We start from the raw sequence: 14383 nt of genomic DNA, 5'->3' as shown, positions 1-14383 counted from the left end.
GGGAGAGGCCATTATCTGTGACATCCAGCGTAGCCTGGATAACATCCTCCTCCGTATAAGATAATTGAGGCATGATTGAGGCGATGAAGGAAAGATGGGAAAGAGAAAATTCTGAATGAAGCTTCAGGGAGGCTGGTTGACGAGGGGGCCATTTTGAGACATTTCACATTAGTGCCGTGCGACCATGCCGCATGCGTCACTGAAGAAGCAATGTTATAATATTCAATTCCATGCAATGATTTAGGCAACGGGCATGCTCTCATGAAAATATCTTTTCTTTTGACAAAGTACTGTGTAAATGAAACTAGGCATTTTGTATGGGGAAATATTTTTTTTGCTTACCGGTTGGTGGGTATTACCGGTAGGTGGGTACTGCATGGTATCCGGCCGATGAGACCCGCGGCTTCAATTTCAGCCCTTTCACCATACAACCTCGCGATTATCATATTAGTTATTTGCCCAATACACCACTTGATCTTTTCCAGCTTTTTGTGCCTAAATCGCTGCTTTGGAGGTGGATTGAATATACTAATAGTTGGATTTATTACCTGCTTGAAAATGGCGTGGTTGACAGCTGGAATAACCCACTTCACAAACAATCAACGCTCCTAGCTTGGGAAGGGATCTCTACTGCACAGATCTATGTATGGCTTGGCATGCTGATTTATATAGGAATTCATAAGGAAAGGAAGCTACGAAGCCATTGGAAGGCTCCCCGGCTAGGAGATCAATCCCCCCTGCACTCAGTTATTAAGTTCATGCCCTATTGGAGGTTTCAGCTGATCCACCGCTATCTTCGTCCCTTTGATCACACCAAGATCGATGAAAACGCCCCCCTTCCGAAGGTATTCCAAGCTGCTGAAGAGTGGTCTGACCACATACAGAGAGTGTCAGCTGCACTCTTCCAACCAGGCTCTCATCTTGCTGTAGATGAGTGTATGGTCCGCTATACAGGCAGATCAACAGCGATAACTGTTGTCAAAGGGAAGCCAACTCCACTAGGCTTCAAGATCTGGGTCATCGCCCAAGCAAGCTTCTTTATTCGGTGGCTTTGGCACTTTAAAGGCTCAAATTACAATGCCTTAGACCGGGGGCCAAGGCGAAAGAGAGGCCGCCCTAGCACACAAGAGAGAGAGGCAGCTGGCAAGGAGGCAGCTGCTCTTATACAACTAGGCAATACACAGGGCGTCGTTATTTCCCTATGTGATATGCTGCCAAAGCAGACATATCACGTCTTTGTGGATAACCTCTTCTCAACACCACCTCTTTTCCGCAAGCTTCGTGATCACGGATACGGGGCCACAGGCACAGCCCGCCCTAACTGTGGCATACACAAGGACCTAAAGAGGGATAAGGCACTTGATAAACTAGGGCGTTATGACTATGCCTTCAATGAAGTCAGGGCTATCCCGATGAGGGATAACAAGGTGAGAAGCCACACCACTTTTCTATATATTTTCCTTACTAATTTGCCCTTTCCTCTCCTTTATAGGTCAATCAACTAGCTTGGAAGGATAACAGCCTTGTGCTCTTCATCACAACCGTCTTCCGAGGCGATGAACGTACCGATAAGAAGAGGAAGAGGCCGTCTACAGACCACCTACGAGCCCGGCCAATACAGCTTGAATTTGGTGAGGAGGTTACTAAAGTCGTTCCAATCCCGACAGCAGCTGCTGCTTATAACAATGAAATGAATCACGTTGACCGAGGCGATCAATTGAGGTCATACACAAGCTATGATCACCCCCTACGCCGGGGGGCTTGGCAGGCACTTATATGGACCTTCCTCCTTGATGTTGCACTTACTAACAGCTATATCCTTCAACTACATAGTCCCCAGTTAAATTGGGAGAGATATACGTCACAGGAGGATTGGTGGAAGTGCATTTCAAACGCCTTATTTAACACATATCATCAAGAAAGCCAAGCAAGAAAGATATATTGGTCAGGGGCTGAGGAGGACATCGATGATCAAGAAACACGGCAGAGACACATAGATAGGGATATCAATCATGTCTATCGTGGTCGTTGTTCAAGATGCCTAGCTTGTCAGGGCTTTCGGCAAGGGCAGATAAGGTCAAAAGGCTTACAAAGGCGTGCTTTTGCTGAAATCAGCGGCAACGCAAGAGGAAGGCATCGCAGTCGGCAGACGAGGTATGGGTGCAAGATATGTGATGTACCGATTTGTAATAATGAGACCTGCTGGTACTTATACCACCGCATAATTTAGGTGGCTGTAGAAGTACCTCTTGTTCTGTGCATTTTAATTGGTTATGACCCCTCGTCGTGACCTAATTGCAGCCAGTTGGGCTCTTGGGAGATATTTTTAGCTATTTTATTTAAGGTTAAAATTACTATAGGGTAAGCTGTTTTTAGCTGTACAGTGTAATACGTCGCTCACTTATCAAACACGTTATGCATGCGAAACAAAAATCTCAACCTTTGAAGTAAATATCACAATAAAAACATAACAGACTATCTAACTAATTAAATTTAGTTATTATACTCATTCCCAGATGCCTTAATACCCTTCTGACAGGTCCTTGCATTATGCCCGGTCTTGCCACATATTCCACATCGCCTAACCCCTGGTCACGCCGACCTTCCTTCACAACCACTTTTTCACAATTCAGCTGCTATTTGCATATCTATATCCATCTGATCAATTAGATCCCTACCTTCCCCTATAGTCATCTTCCTTCTATTCTGCAGGCGGGTTCTTTTTGTCTGTCGAAGATCTTTGATCTCAGCCCTTATTAAAGCCATCTCATGCATAATTGCCTTTGTTTCTTTTGAAAGAGATTTAAGCGCCTCTAAAATTGACTCTGGAGAGCTGCTTTGATACCTTCTAATTCGTCTCTCAAGGTATTCAGACTGAGATTGAGCCTCAAGTGTAGTCTTTGGAGCCTTTGATACCCAAGGGGTCGAGGGTTCAGCAAGCACCTCAACAGGCGTCGGAGTCCGTAGCTGCACATCAAGCTTTGAGATCACAACTTCCGGGTCAAAAGGAGCAAGCCCAGCTCCACTTAAACCCCCGTTGATATTTACCTCGGTTATAGTTAATTGAAAGGCGGCATAGCGTTAAGCTCCCGTATAAAAGAACGCGAAGGTAGGCTTTTCCGTCATTATGAGGAATATTAGGGGATGATTATGGAATATAATGGTGCGTTATTATGGCTGAACATCAGCTGGGCTGGAATATATAGAAGGTGGGATCTACACACACGAAATGATTTATGGTGTTTGCACAGGCTATTACTTATCCGGTTCTTCCCTTGCCGCTGGCCAAGCCTGTACTGTAAAGGTGTGGTCCAGATCACATATACTCTGTTCTGACGAAACGTGCGAGCTAGCGAGTGGAAACCTATTCTTTTGTGGATGTGAGCAGCTGATTCTATCTGCTAATTCACCTTTGGTGGCGTTGATAATCTGACCACATTTAATTAAGTCGTCACTACGTGACGATCTTGTGAGCTTGGAGAGTACTTACTTATCGAGGCCAATTGAATAAGAGCCCTAAACGTCAATGTGCGTCACATCGTGTTGCTGATGGCATGTCATTGATGGGAAAATGGAAAGGGCGCCGGTCTGCCATGAAAAACCAACGACCCATCCCTTCATCCTGCTCCATCTTATGCACACTATACCCACAATACTAACCTGCCATTTTCATCCTATTCTGAACTCTTTCATATGGAGTACCGTGTAATGCCATGTGATTGGAACATCAGTTGTTTGCCAGTATCGTTGGCTGAGTATTAGTCACTTTGACGTCATGTTTTCAGACTTCGCTTCCGGTGACTCATCTCACTACTTGCATTCGCCCACTCGATGTTCAGAACTCAATCAGCCAGAAGAAGGTCATCGACTTCAATGACGGTACAGTGACATGCAATAAGTTTGAATACCCCTTTACGTACTGGCACTTCCAGCCTAGCTATTTCTATTTAGCTAACTTCTGACGCTAAAAAGAAGCTCATCACAGGCAATCGATATAACTCAAAGTGGCGTACGGGAGATAATTAATATACACAAAAACTCAATCTAAGGGAGCTAGCAGCTTGAAAGGCTTACACGCCTGGTATTCAAACTTATTGCATCCCAGTGTATTTGAACAATTGTAGACTATTTCCCCACCCTCTTTGTATTAAGGGCTTTCCTCTAGTCTCTAGAGGCATAACTGTGTGAATAGTAGTATCTATTTTTACATGTGACTACATGTGTTGCTAAACTTCCGAGATCCTTTTGGAATATTTCTGATTGGCACTGGCAGTGATCTTTAGCGCAGATTGGTTAATGGGTCGAATTGAATACTATGGCTAGCAACTGTCACATCCAAAAGATTAGGAGGTCACACTTGATCAAACCAGAAGGAATATCTTCTAGTTGTGCAGACCAGCAACCTACAAGTCCAGGCCCCAAGTCAGAGTTATATCATGCAGGACGCCCAAAACGCAACTTGATCACGTAAATCCTAAAAATTTAGCGGCATGTGAAGGTGAGGGATACGGAAAGGACGAGCCTTCATCCCTCAAGGCCCTGCCTAGTAATTCAGATCTAAGTAAGACGTAGTCGACATTCAGTCAGCAAGGTCACCGATTTCGTTAGTCATTATCCACCCTAATAACCATCGTGTTCGAGATACTTTTCGCGTGTCCTACACTAACATTTCTTTAGGCCCGCCCGAGATACGCCACCTTCTCTGTCTCGAAACCCACACACCACAAATACCTCCAACCAGTGATAGAAAAGGTACTGGGGAAATATGGTGCCGTGCTCTATTTAACATACCTTAATCGATGCTGTTTATTCGTCCGCCTGCGCCATTCCCACACCCATCGCCATGTGAGTTTGTTATTCTTCCTGCCAACTCGCTCTGTCGCTCATCACCACCCCGCTTTGACCCTGCTGAGTCCTGAGCAAACTCACACATTTCTCACGCATGCTAATAATAATAAAATGAATCAGGCATCAAGCCCTTCAGTAATCATGTCTAATTCCATTTCGTCCAACGCAGCCGTCCCCAGCATGCCCTATACCGCCGAAAGCTCAGGTGAGCTATCTTGCACCTGCTGGCACTGCCCCTCATGAGCCCTAGCCGCCCGCTGGCCTGCCCGGCCGGTCTGCTGATTTTCCGTTCCAGCGTCTATGAGCACTGCTGCTATCCAGGCCACAGCCGATTTGCCTCCTACTAAGACGCAAAAGCCTCGTTTACACGTTTGCGGCACCTGCCAACGATCATTCGCTCGATCGGAACACCGTAAGCGGCATGAGCGCTCCCACACGAAGGAGAAGCCCTTCGAATGCCCAGAATGTAAAAGATGCTTCGCGCGCCGCGATCTATTACTGCGTCACCAACGCAAACTTCACCAGATCTCGTCCCGGTCGTCTTGTCCCCGCAATCGTCCTGAATCATCCGGCGGCACCCCCTCCGACCAGAGTCGAGCTTGCAAGAAAAGCGTTACAGGACCTAATCCATTCAAAGGGCCGAAACTTTCTATGAGGCCGCGGAAGAACGCGATCAGCCATATTGACAGCAGCACCATGCAGCCGATTGCTGCTGCGAATACCTCTGTCCCAGACGGCAACCCCCCTTCCCATCAACCTAGCAGACACGTAAGTCTTACCGGTTTGTCCATCCACAACTCGGACCTGGGCATGCTAGAAGCCATGGGACCGCGAGAGGTACAGCAGGTGTTGCCTGAGCCGAAGCCGGGCACAGGGAACCTCGACTTTAGCAACGGCTTGCAGACAACGCATCCAAACGCCGCCTTCAATACCAAATTCGATTTTGAAAGCCTCTTTGGACCGGGATCGATGATAAATTCTGACATTCGTCATTGTGATCTTTCACCGCAATCAACGGCCATGGAACAGGCCCCGATGTTCGTGGCGTTGACGAATGAAATGCCCGCAAAGCAGACTTTAGACGATAGGTTCAACGAATTGATTGGTTTAGAACATCTAATTCATTTTTGCACGAACGAAAACAGGCTTGACGGATATAGTTCGTCTGCCAATAGCACGACAAACCGGAACGGAACAAGCCATATTACGCCAGGTGGTTCCGGCCATCCGTCGTGGGCCGGGACGAGTATCATAGGTTAACATTCCGGAATGGACTCTCCATAGATGCTGAAGCTATTTGAGATCGATCTATATGGCTTGATCTTCCTGGATCCCATGTACAGGGCCCCTTTGTCACAGCCAACTTCTTGAAAGATCCCAAAGTCTGCAGTATCTCATCACAATGCGCCAGCCGCTCTGGAACGCACGCCCCCAAACTCACCAAATGTCGGCTCTCCCAGAGGAATTACATGGTGCTTTTGGCCATCTCAGCGAGGAACAAATAGAGCAAGTCTGAACAGGAAGCGCTGATACATAACGCTAACGCAAATCAAAGCCGCAAAAATAAGCCCCTAAGCCACAACAGGAGAATACAAGATTGGAGGAGTGATCAAGCCTAAGTCTTGATGCCCCAACCCTGGCCTCGTAGCAAGCACCCACTTGCATAACGCTAGTTATAGTCCCTGAAGTAGTGGAAGAACCCGAAGACCCACGACCTGGCTATAAGGGAACGACGCACAGTCCTTATTATGCGCCCCGAGGAGCTCAAATACAAGGCCTCGAGCACACCATGGTAATAAGTAGACCTTATAGGCCTTTCACACCAACGTCGGCAAGGTCCTTCCAGTTCACAACGCCGCCCTTGCGCCCTACTACAATGACCTCTCCCTGATCTCTACTTTGTGACAGGCGACTCTAACGCCGGCCACTACACCCGACAGACTGTCAAGGCTAGGAACTGCGGCAGTGACGTCGCATGCTGAACGCCTCTAAGACCCCTGCAAACTTCCAAGGGAGCACCCGTCAACCTCTCCTTCATGAACATACCTAGCGATCGCCTTCACCAGGTGATCCAGTCTATGAAACACCTAACATTACCTGAATTGCCTACAGCAGCTACAAACATCAAGAGTTTAATGACGAGAGTGTGGTTGACAGTACCTGCGACTTTACGCTTTGCGATTGGCGGCATGTCTGCTATTTGGACTCCTTAGGGTTTCTTATCGAATTGTAAAATCGTGGAAAGTACAACGAGACCTGTATCAAATTAAGTTCTCGACTTAATCAAGAAGCAGTAAGTGTGATTGAATCCACAATACGAGCTGTGCTTATCATTGAATGTGCTTTCCGCTAGCTTCTCTGATGTTTGCGCCGAACCGAGTTTATAGTCGTCATGGTATAGACAAGGGCAGGGAAAACCACAAGATGCAAAGAGCTGGAAGGGTTTATTCTTGGGATTAAGCGGGCGCTCAAATCCGGTGGACATGACCAATCTATATCTCTCCGAAATCCATATAGCTGACAAAACATCTCTACTTGACGGGACCTCTCTGTACTCGTTTGACCCGCGGTCAATGCCAGGGGATAATCTCTGTCCTACATATCGCTGGTTTTGCAGCCACTGGCCTGAGAAATATTGAGAATTCTTAAGATATTGTAGGATGTCTGGTCACATTATGTCCGAGTGTAACCATTATCGGCATTTCATTTGTATGGATTTATCACAAGAGGGAGCTAGAAGAAACGAATCGCAATCTATGTAGTTACGTAGCAAGAAACGAATATATGGCATATTCTCAATCATAGTAACCGGATCAAGGTCAACAATATGCCAAAAGTCTGACAGTAGGTGCTCACACCCACATCAAGAGCCCTATATAAGGCGTTTGGTATTATGCGTACTAGTCCTGCGATTTGATAAAAGGTTGCACCGTTTTGTATATTGAACCTATGAGCTTCGCAGTCAGATTGTGCGGCTTAAGCGATTTGTCGAGATTGTAGAACTTGGAGCCACAGATATCCCCCTAGCAGACTCGACCCCTACGGAGCTGGACGAGCTGGCATCCTCACTTGTGAGTCTACTAACATCAGCAGCAAAGACATCTGGCCGGTCCGCAAGGAAAGGTGGACGGCCAGCTCCATGGTGGACGGAGGAGTGCGCCGACGCCGCGGCTGCTTTTCGAGCCGTCAGAAGAAGCTACCCTCTCGGCTTCAACCAGATGTTGTTTATATTGCGCGGTAGTGCTGGGTGAAAAATGTATTTTAAAACTTTTTTTTTTTTTTTTTTTTTTTTTTTTTTTAGATGAGAGTTCTTCTGAGGTTTATATCTCTAAATGGTTTCATCTAGGACTTTAAACTCTAAATCTAGGACTTTCAGACTGTTAGTCTGAATCCTGAAGGGAAGGGGGATCCCCGGATTTTCCAACACCAGCATGTCCTGTGCCCCAGTAGGGGAGTTTCGGGGCCTATGGCCCCCCGGACGAAAAATACACATAACATAACATAACGAAGGGCCTCGTAACTCCCCGGACCGTCGCACAGGAAAACCCATAAAATACAGTATTTCAAGTAAATCAAGCAAATCAAGTTTGAGGCATTATGAACTTACTTACTTGAAATATATAGGGCTGTCAACTTACTTGACTTACTTGAAATACTTGACTTGATACTTGAATTGAGGTCAGCGCTGTCTTCAGGAGCCCGGCAAGTTAGTATATAAGGGGGACCAGATGTACCATCTTCAAAAATCAATGCAGCCCCCACAGCTTGCTATCCCTTATTCCCCATGCTTCGAACATTCAAGTAAGCATTCTAACTATAGAGTATCCACAATAAACAGCAGAACGAAGGTTTAGGAATGGATTTGGGTTCTGCCTAAACTATCTTGCTAAGTTGTTTTATAAACAGGTAATATAAAAAAAGAGATAATCTAAGAAGTAAAAAAGAAGATAAATTAAGAGATAACAGAAGATAAACTAGAAGATAAAGAGATATAGCTTAAAAGATACCTACCGTATGTGTATGGAACCTAGGTCTAGTTTCACTAATTATATACCGCGCTTAGAACGAGATGCTAGAATGGAGCTTTATACAACAAGACTAATGGAGTCTGAGATGTTATTGACTATGAGATTCCGCCGAAATGGTTTTAAAATAAATCACTTGCAAGTATGACAATTCCCAGACACGATGTTTTATAGCCACCAATACTTTTGGATCCACTCAATCCTGTCCTTCAAGTGCTTCGCTGATGCTGCTATAGCTGCCTGCTCCTGATCGTCCAAAGACAGGTGCAGGGTGCTCAGAATTCCTTTCCTTCCAATGATAGCAGGCATGCTCAGACAGCAATCGAACTTAGGTTGGAAATGGCAGACGGGGCTGATTTCACGCTTGTCCAAGAGAATAGAACAGCATAGGTTTGCAGATATAGAAGCAATTCCGAATACGGCCGAGCCTTTACCTTGCGTAATGACTCGGGAGCGATGCTTATAGGTGCTGTCGATTCTTGCACGATCAAGAGCGCTAAACATGTGAACCTCAGAAATGGGGACTGCACCAACAGTTGCCGTCGACCATGCAGTAACTTGGTCTTCTCCATGGACACCAACCACAAAAGCACCTATGGAAGAGGGGGAGACCTAGAAGATAGGGAATTAGCCACCAGAGGCAGGAAACAAGGGTGCTGCAGTGGTGAGTACTCACCGAACCTCGAGATGCAACCATTCTGCGTAGCCTGGAAGTATCCAGAGAGGTTCCTGAACCTATGACTTGAGATTTGGGAAGCCCAGACATTCCCTGAGCGATGGAAGTGAGCAGATCAACAGGGTTTGCAACGACGAGCAAAATAGTGTCAGATCGGAATGGCTTCATTGCGTCCATGACTTCCCGGATCATGGACGTGTTCCGAGACGTGCAGTCGATAGTGTTTTGGCCTATTGTAAGCGAAGTGAGCATGATATCCGAGAGATTACAAATGATTATGACGATTGTCCATCCCGTACCTAATGTGTGCTTAGATGCGGCGGTGATGACCACGATATCACTCTGGGCCGCCTCCCCATACGTGGCAGATCGCACTCGTGTGCTGCTACCAGTGCTGTAGGCCACATCCGAGAGATCCTCGACTTGAGCGTTTCTCAAGTTCAAGTCAAGTTCAACGAGAAGCAACTCGCTGGCGATGGAGCCCAGTGTTAGATTGTAGGCGATGGCCCCGCCAACTTCGCCGACGCCGACGATTGCGATACGAGAACCCGAGTCCATTGTGTGATTGGGTAAAAGAGGTTAGATCTCTCGCTCAACGACACCTCCTCTTGTTGATTGCCCGAGTTTGATGCTGTTCCTTATAAATAAGGCGAATGTCAGGCTCTTGGCAGTGAGATGCGTGGCAGTTCGAGCGCGTGGCATGTTCTGTTTGTTCTGATGTTTTACCTTCGTCACAACAGGATAATATGGAACTGTGGCGTTCGGGTGTACAAGGGGACGGAGAATTTGACAGACACATTGTTGGGGCTTGGGGGAAACTAAGGAGACTACCATGAAATCCGTCCAAGATTTAGTCTATGTGGGGTAATTGATCTTTAGACCGAAAAGCAGCACCATCAGATGACCGTCCACTTTGGCTCTGGTAGTGAATGCAGTTGTAAATATTTTAAGCATTGAACTAATCGATGCGCACGGTCAACCTTCATGCCACTTGATGCATAAAGACTCAAGCCGACTGTCCTTGAACGTTGGCACAGCCTTTGGGTTGCCACACGACATACTGTCACAGGATGATGACACCACTGTCAGCCTAAGAACCAATGCACCATCATATCATATGAAATGATACCACGTCATACCTAATTCGTCTCAGTTGACCACTGTAATCCTACGGCCTGGCGTAAGAACATGTGACTTAAGTATTGGAACACTTTGTGTATCCTATTTTTAGTATCAACAAGGCACTGTTGCATCGTATAGGCTGAGCGCTGGTCTCCTGTCACCAGCGTCACTAACTGCCCGGCCCGAGTACACGCAGTCTCGGCATCACAAAGAGCAAGTATAAATCAACCTCTTCATCTGCACATCTCGATTCCCCGTCTGTCTCATAATCACAAGTCAAAAAACAATTCTCTTGCTATCAAGCCACTCAACCAATTGTTTAATAATCTTCCTTTCCTAAATCACTATTATCATGAAGGTCAATACTGTTCTCGCCGCCTTTGTTGCCCTTGGAGCCGCCACTCCCCCTCCTGCTCCTAAAGGCTGCACTCCAGGAACCTACTCATGCGCACCAGATACCAAGGGCTGGCAGGTCTGCAACGTTGACCGCACCTGGGTGGTAAGTCTTCTGTTGCCTTATGGATCCTTGATTATATGTTAATGTTTTGCTTTAGTTTGCCGGCGCTTGCCCTCCAAAGACTGGATGCCTTTTCAACAAGCAGAATAGCTCACCATATTGTGTACCCCCAGGTTTTCACTTTTAACCTATCTTGATGAAACTCTCACCTGGTGTTGATGAGTGTCACGTTTGAGGACAGCAATCCAGCTCTATCGAGATTCATCGTTGCATCATTCTTCAGGTTCTCAAACACGCGTTTTATGTTTCGATATCTCGTTTAATTTTATTAAAGGAGTCGATTCTTCGTTTGGAATGCAACTGTCGAAAGGGGTTGTTCTGTTGTGACATGCTATGAAGGTCTGAGTTGGAAGCGAGTCAGCCAGTATACGAATCGGCTGATGAAGTTAGTTACAAGCATCTTGTGTTTTGAAAGCTAGTCTAGTATCATTTCATTTTTGGCTACTTGCAAAATTTCTTGTAATTATTCCTAGTAATTATTTTGCTGTTTGATAGCAACTTATCCATGCAACAACGACTTGGTGCGACGAGAAGTTAGATGTGTGGCATGATCGTGATCAAATTAGGTCTCTATCTGAACTCAAGCGATGCATGAGTGTGTAATTACATCTACGAAGCTTTCCCTGTATTCACTCTGTATACGCTTGTAGATACCCTCATTTGGCGCTGACTCAGTCTGGTAGCCCATATCGGTGCAGTATCAAGCTCACAAGTCTGAAAGATTCAAATTTGGGTCAATTGAGACAGTGCTGGTGAAAAAGGTGGTAGTGGCTTGCATGGTGCCTGCTTGACTGGTCTTGCCTCGTTACAAGCAATTGCGGGGGCATCATAGTATAGTGTCCGTTATTTGGAACTGTTTGTCCAGGCCAACGACCTTGGTTACGTCTAATCTTACTCGGCCCTTTTCACGATAGACGGTGCGATCAAAACTGTCAGACTTTCAGTGACACAACGGGCTTGAGCCAAAATTGGCAAGCAAGTCAAGAATTGATGCTATGGAGCTCAGGCGAACCTTTGACCCGGTAGCCTCGGATACTGTACACCCAAGAAACAACCCAACCAAGTTCAGCTCACGCCACTCCAATGTCATTCGCAGACATGAGATTGAACATGGCGGAAGGCCACCATAATGGTGGCTGGGGTTAAGCGTGATGTTTAGTTTAAAGTTTTCTCATGTTATTAACGGATTAATGAATGGAACGTAACTTCTTGATGACAGCAAAGCTACACATTGTTCGCTATCTTATTCGTTGACTATCCCCTCGATTGTGTTAAGGCTCCAGGAGGTATTCCGCCCCATATCACCCCTGTCACACGACAGGTACATGCGGGGAACCTGACGATGCATCATCAATCATTCCCACCAAAAACATCATACAAATCATTCTGAAGTTATCAATGAGCTCTCAATCAATACCTACCAACGCCTTCAATGCATATGACGACCAAAGCTTCATCAGGGAGGATAACAGCAGCCGGGAGCATGAGTATGATAGCACCCGGCGACCCGACTTTCCTCCCGCAGAAGACCGAGGGTTCAATTTCCAACCGTTCAATATGGAAAGGTGCGATCTTAAGGTCAACCAGCTGCCCCAAGAGCCGCTGCACCTCTTCCAACACTTTGTGCCTCTTTCCCTAGTCAACAGCTGGGTTCAATATACCAACAGCTGGGTCAACAGCTTGCGGGAAAGGGGCGTTATTGATAGCCGGAACCATGAATTGGAGGGCCGGTCACGGCTGCAAAGCTGGAAGCCTACATGCGCCGCAGAAGTGTATATCTGGCTTGGGGTCATAATTTATATAGGAATCCATAAGGAAATTGCAATTGAAGACCATTGGAAGACTCCTAAGCCGGGGGAGCAACGTCCTGAACAATCTATCATCAAGTTCATGACATATTACCGGCTTCAACTCCTTCATCGTCACCTTCGCCCCTTCGATTATACCAAATTTACTGACGATGAGAGCTTCCCTGAGGTCTTTCAATGCGCACAACCGTGGTCTGAGCACATACAATATGCCACAACGCAGCTCTGTGAGCCGGGCTCTCATCTCGCTGTAGATGAAGGCATGATCCGCTATACAGGGAGGAACTCAGAGGCCACATATGTGCCCGGCGAGCCTATTAATCCAGGCTTCAAGGTATGGGTTGTGGCCCAGTTAGGTATCTTTTTACGGTGGATTTAGCACCAGCCCGGTGCAGAACACGGTCCTGTTGGCATTGAACGTTCAAAGAGGAAGAAATCGGTTTCTCAAAGAGGGAGAGGCGGCCGAGGAGGAAGAAGAGGAAAAGTCAGCCGAAAGAGGAAAGCTAGCGAGGCTGATAAGGTTGAAGAAGTTATCTACGTCCTCACAGACGGCGGGGATAAAGTGATTGCATTGAACTCGACTCAAAGCGTCGTTATTGCCCTTATAAATCTACTGCCGAATTCGATATATCACGTCTTTGTGGATAATCTCTTCTCCTCGCCAGACCTCTTTCTCTCTCTCCGTCAGCACGGCACGGCGCTACAGGCACAGCCCGCCCTAACTGTGGCATCTTCAATGAGCTCATTGATGCCAAGAAGAAGGATAGATCAGGGAAATCAAGGTTCAAATTCAACGAGATCAAAGTCATCCCTACCCCAGATAATCAGGTAGAAAGCCTTGACTCTATTAGCTACGATTTCCTTACTAACTTATCTATTCTTACTACAGGTAAATCAAATCGTGTGGAAGGATAAAGCCCTTGTGTTATTCCTATCAACCGTGTTTAAGGGCGATGAGAGATGTGAGCGGTGGAGGAAGCGGCCGTCAACAACGACTTCTACAGCACGGCCAATACAGCGATTTTTTGGTGACGAGCCAGTCAAGCTCATATCAATCCCTACCGTGGCTGCCGTATATAATGATGAGATGAATCATGTGGATCGAGGAGACCAGAGGAGGGCATATCAGGGCTACGATCATACTATACGCCGCGGCGCTTGGCAGGCTCTTGCTTGGGCCTTCCTGTTAGATGTGGTCCTTGTGAATAGCTTCCTTTTGCAACTCCACGGCCAGCCTCATTGGAAGCGATATACAAATCAGAAAGATTGGCGCCGGCGCATGTATAACGAGCTATTCAAAGCATTCTATAAGGAAAGTCAGCCATGGCGGAGATTTCGGGTTGGGGATGAATTTACGCCCGTGGCACAGCATACATATGTCCAAAGA

At 46.6% G+C, this 14383-nt stretch overlaps 3 protein-coding genes across 3 annotated transcripts; 2 read left to right on the top strand and 1 right to left on the bottom strand.

Moving 5' to 3' along the window:
- Positions 1-5028: 5028 nt before the first annotated feature.
- Positions 5029-6108, top strand: FOXG_06831 (uncharacterized protein; the record flags this gene model as incomplete). Its single annotated transcript, XM_018385483.1, has 2 exons — positions 5029-5053; positions 5144-6108. The coding sequence occupies 2 exons, from the start codon at positions 5029-5031 to the stop codon at positions 6106-6108; spliced, it is 990 nt and encodes a 329-aa protein (XP_018242866.1).
- A 2933-nt stretch (positions 6109-9041) lies between these two features.
- FOXG_06830 (L-lactate dehydrogenase) lies at positions 9042-10107 on the bottom strand (the record flags this gene model as incomplete). Its single annotated transcript, XM_018385482.1, has 2 exons — positions 9042-9485; positions 9550-10107. The coding sequence occupies 2 exons, from the start codon at positions 10105-10107 to the stop codon at positions 9042-9044; spliced, it is 1002 nt and encodes a 333-aa protein (XP_018242865.1).
- Positions 10108-11023: 916 nt separating this feature from the next.
- FOXG_19415 (uncharacterized protein) lies at positions 11024-11315 on the top strand (the record flags this gene model as incomplete). Its single annotated transcript, XM_018399629.1, has 2 exons — positions 11024-11170; positions 11226-11315. The coding sequence occupies 2 exons, from the start codon at positions 11024-11026 to the stop codon at positions 11313-11315; spliced, it is 237 nt and encodes a 78-aa protein (XP_018242864.1).
- Positions 11316-14383: the final 3068 nt, after the last annotated feature.

This window comes from Fusarium oxysporum, chromosome 3 (genome assembly GCF_000149955.1).
Source record: "Fusarium oxysporum f. sp. lycopersici 4287 chromosome 3, whole genome shotgun sequence".
NCBI lineage: Eukaryota > Fungi > Ascomycota > Sordariomycetes > Hypocreales > Nectriaceae > Fusarium > Fusarium oxysporum.
Note: the sequence above shows the minus strand (reverse complement) of the source record. Positions and strands in the feature narration are given on the sequence as shown.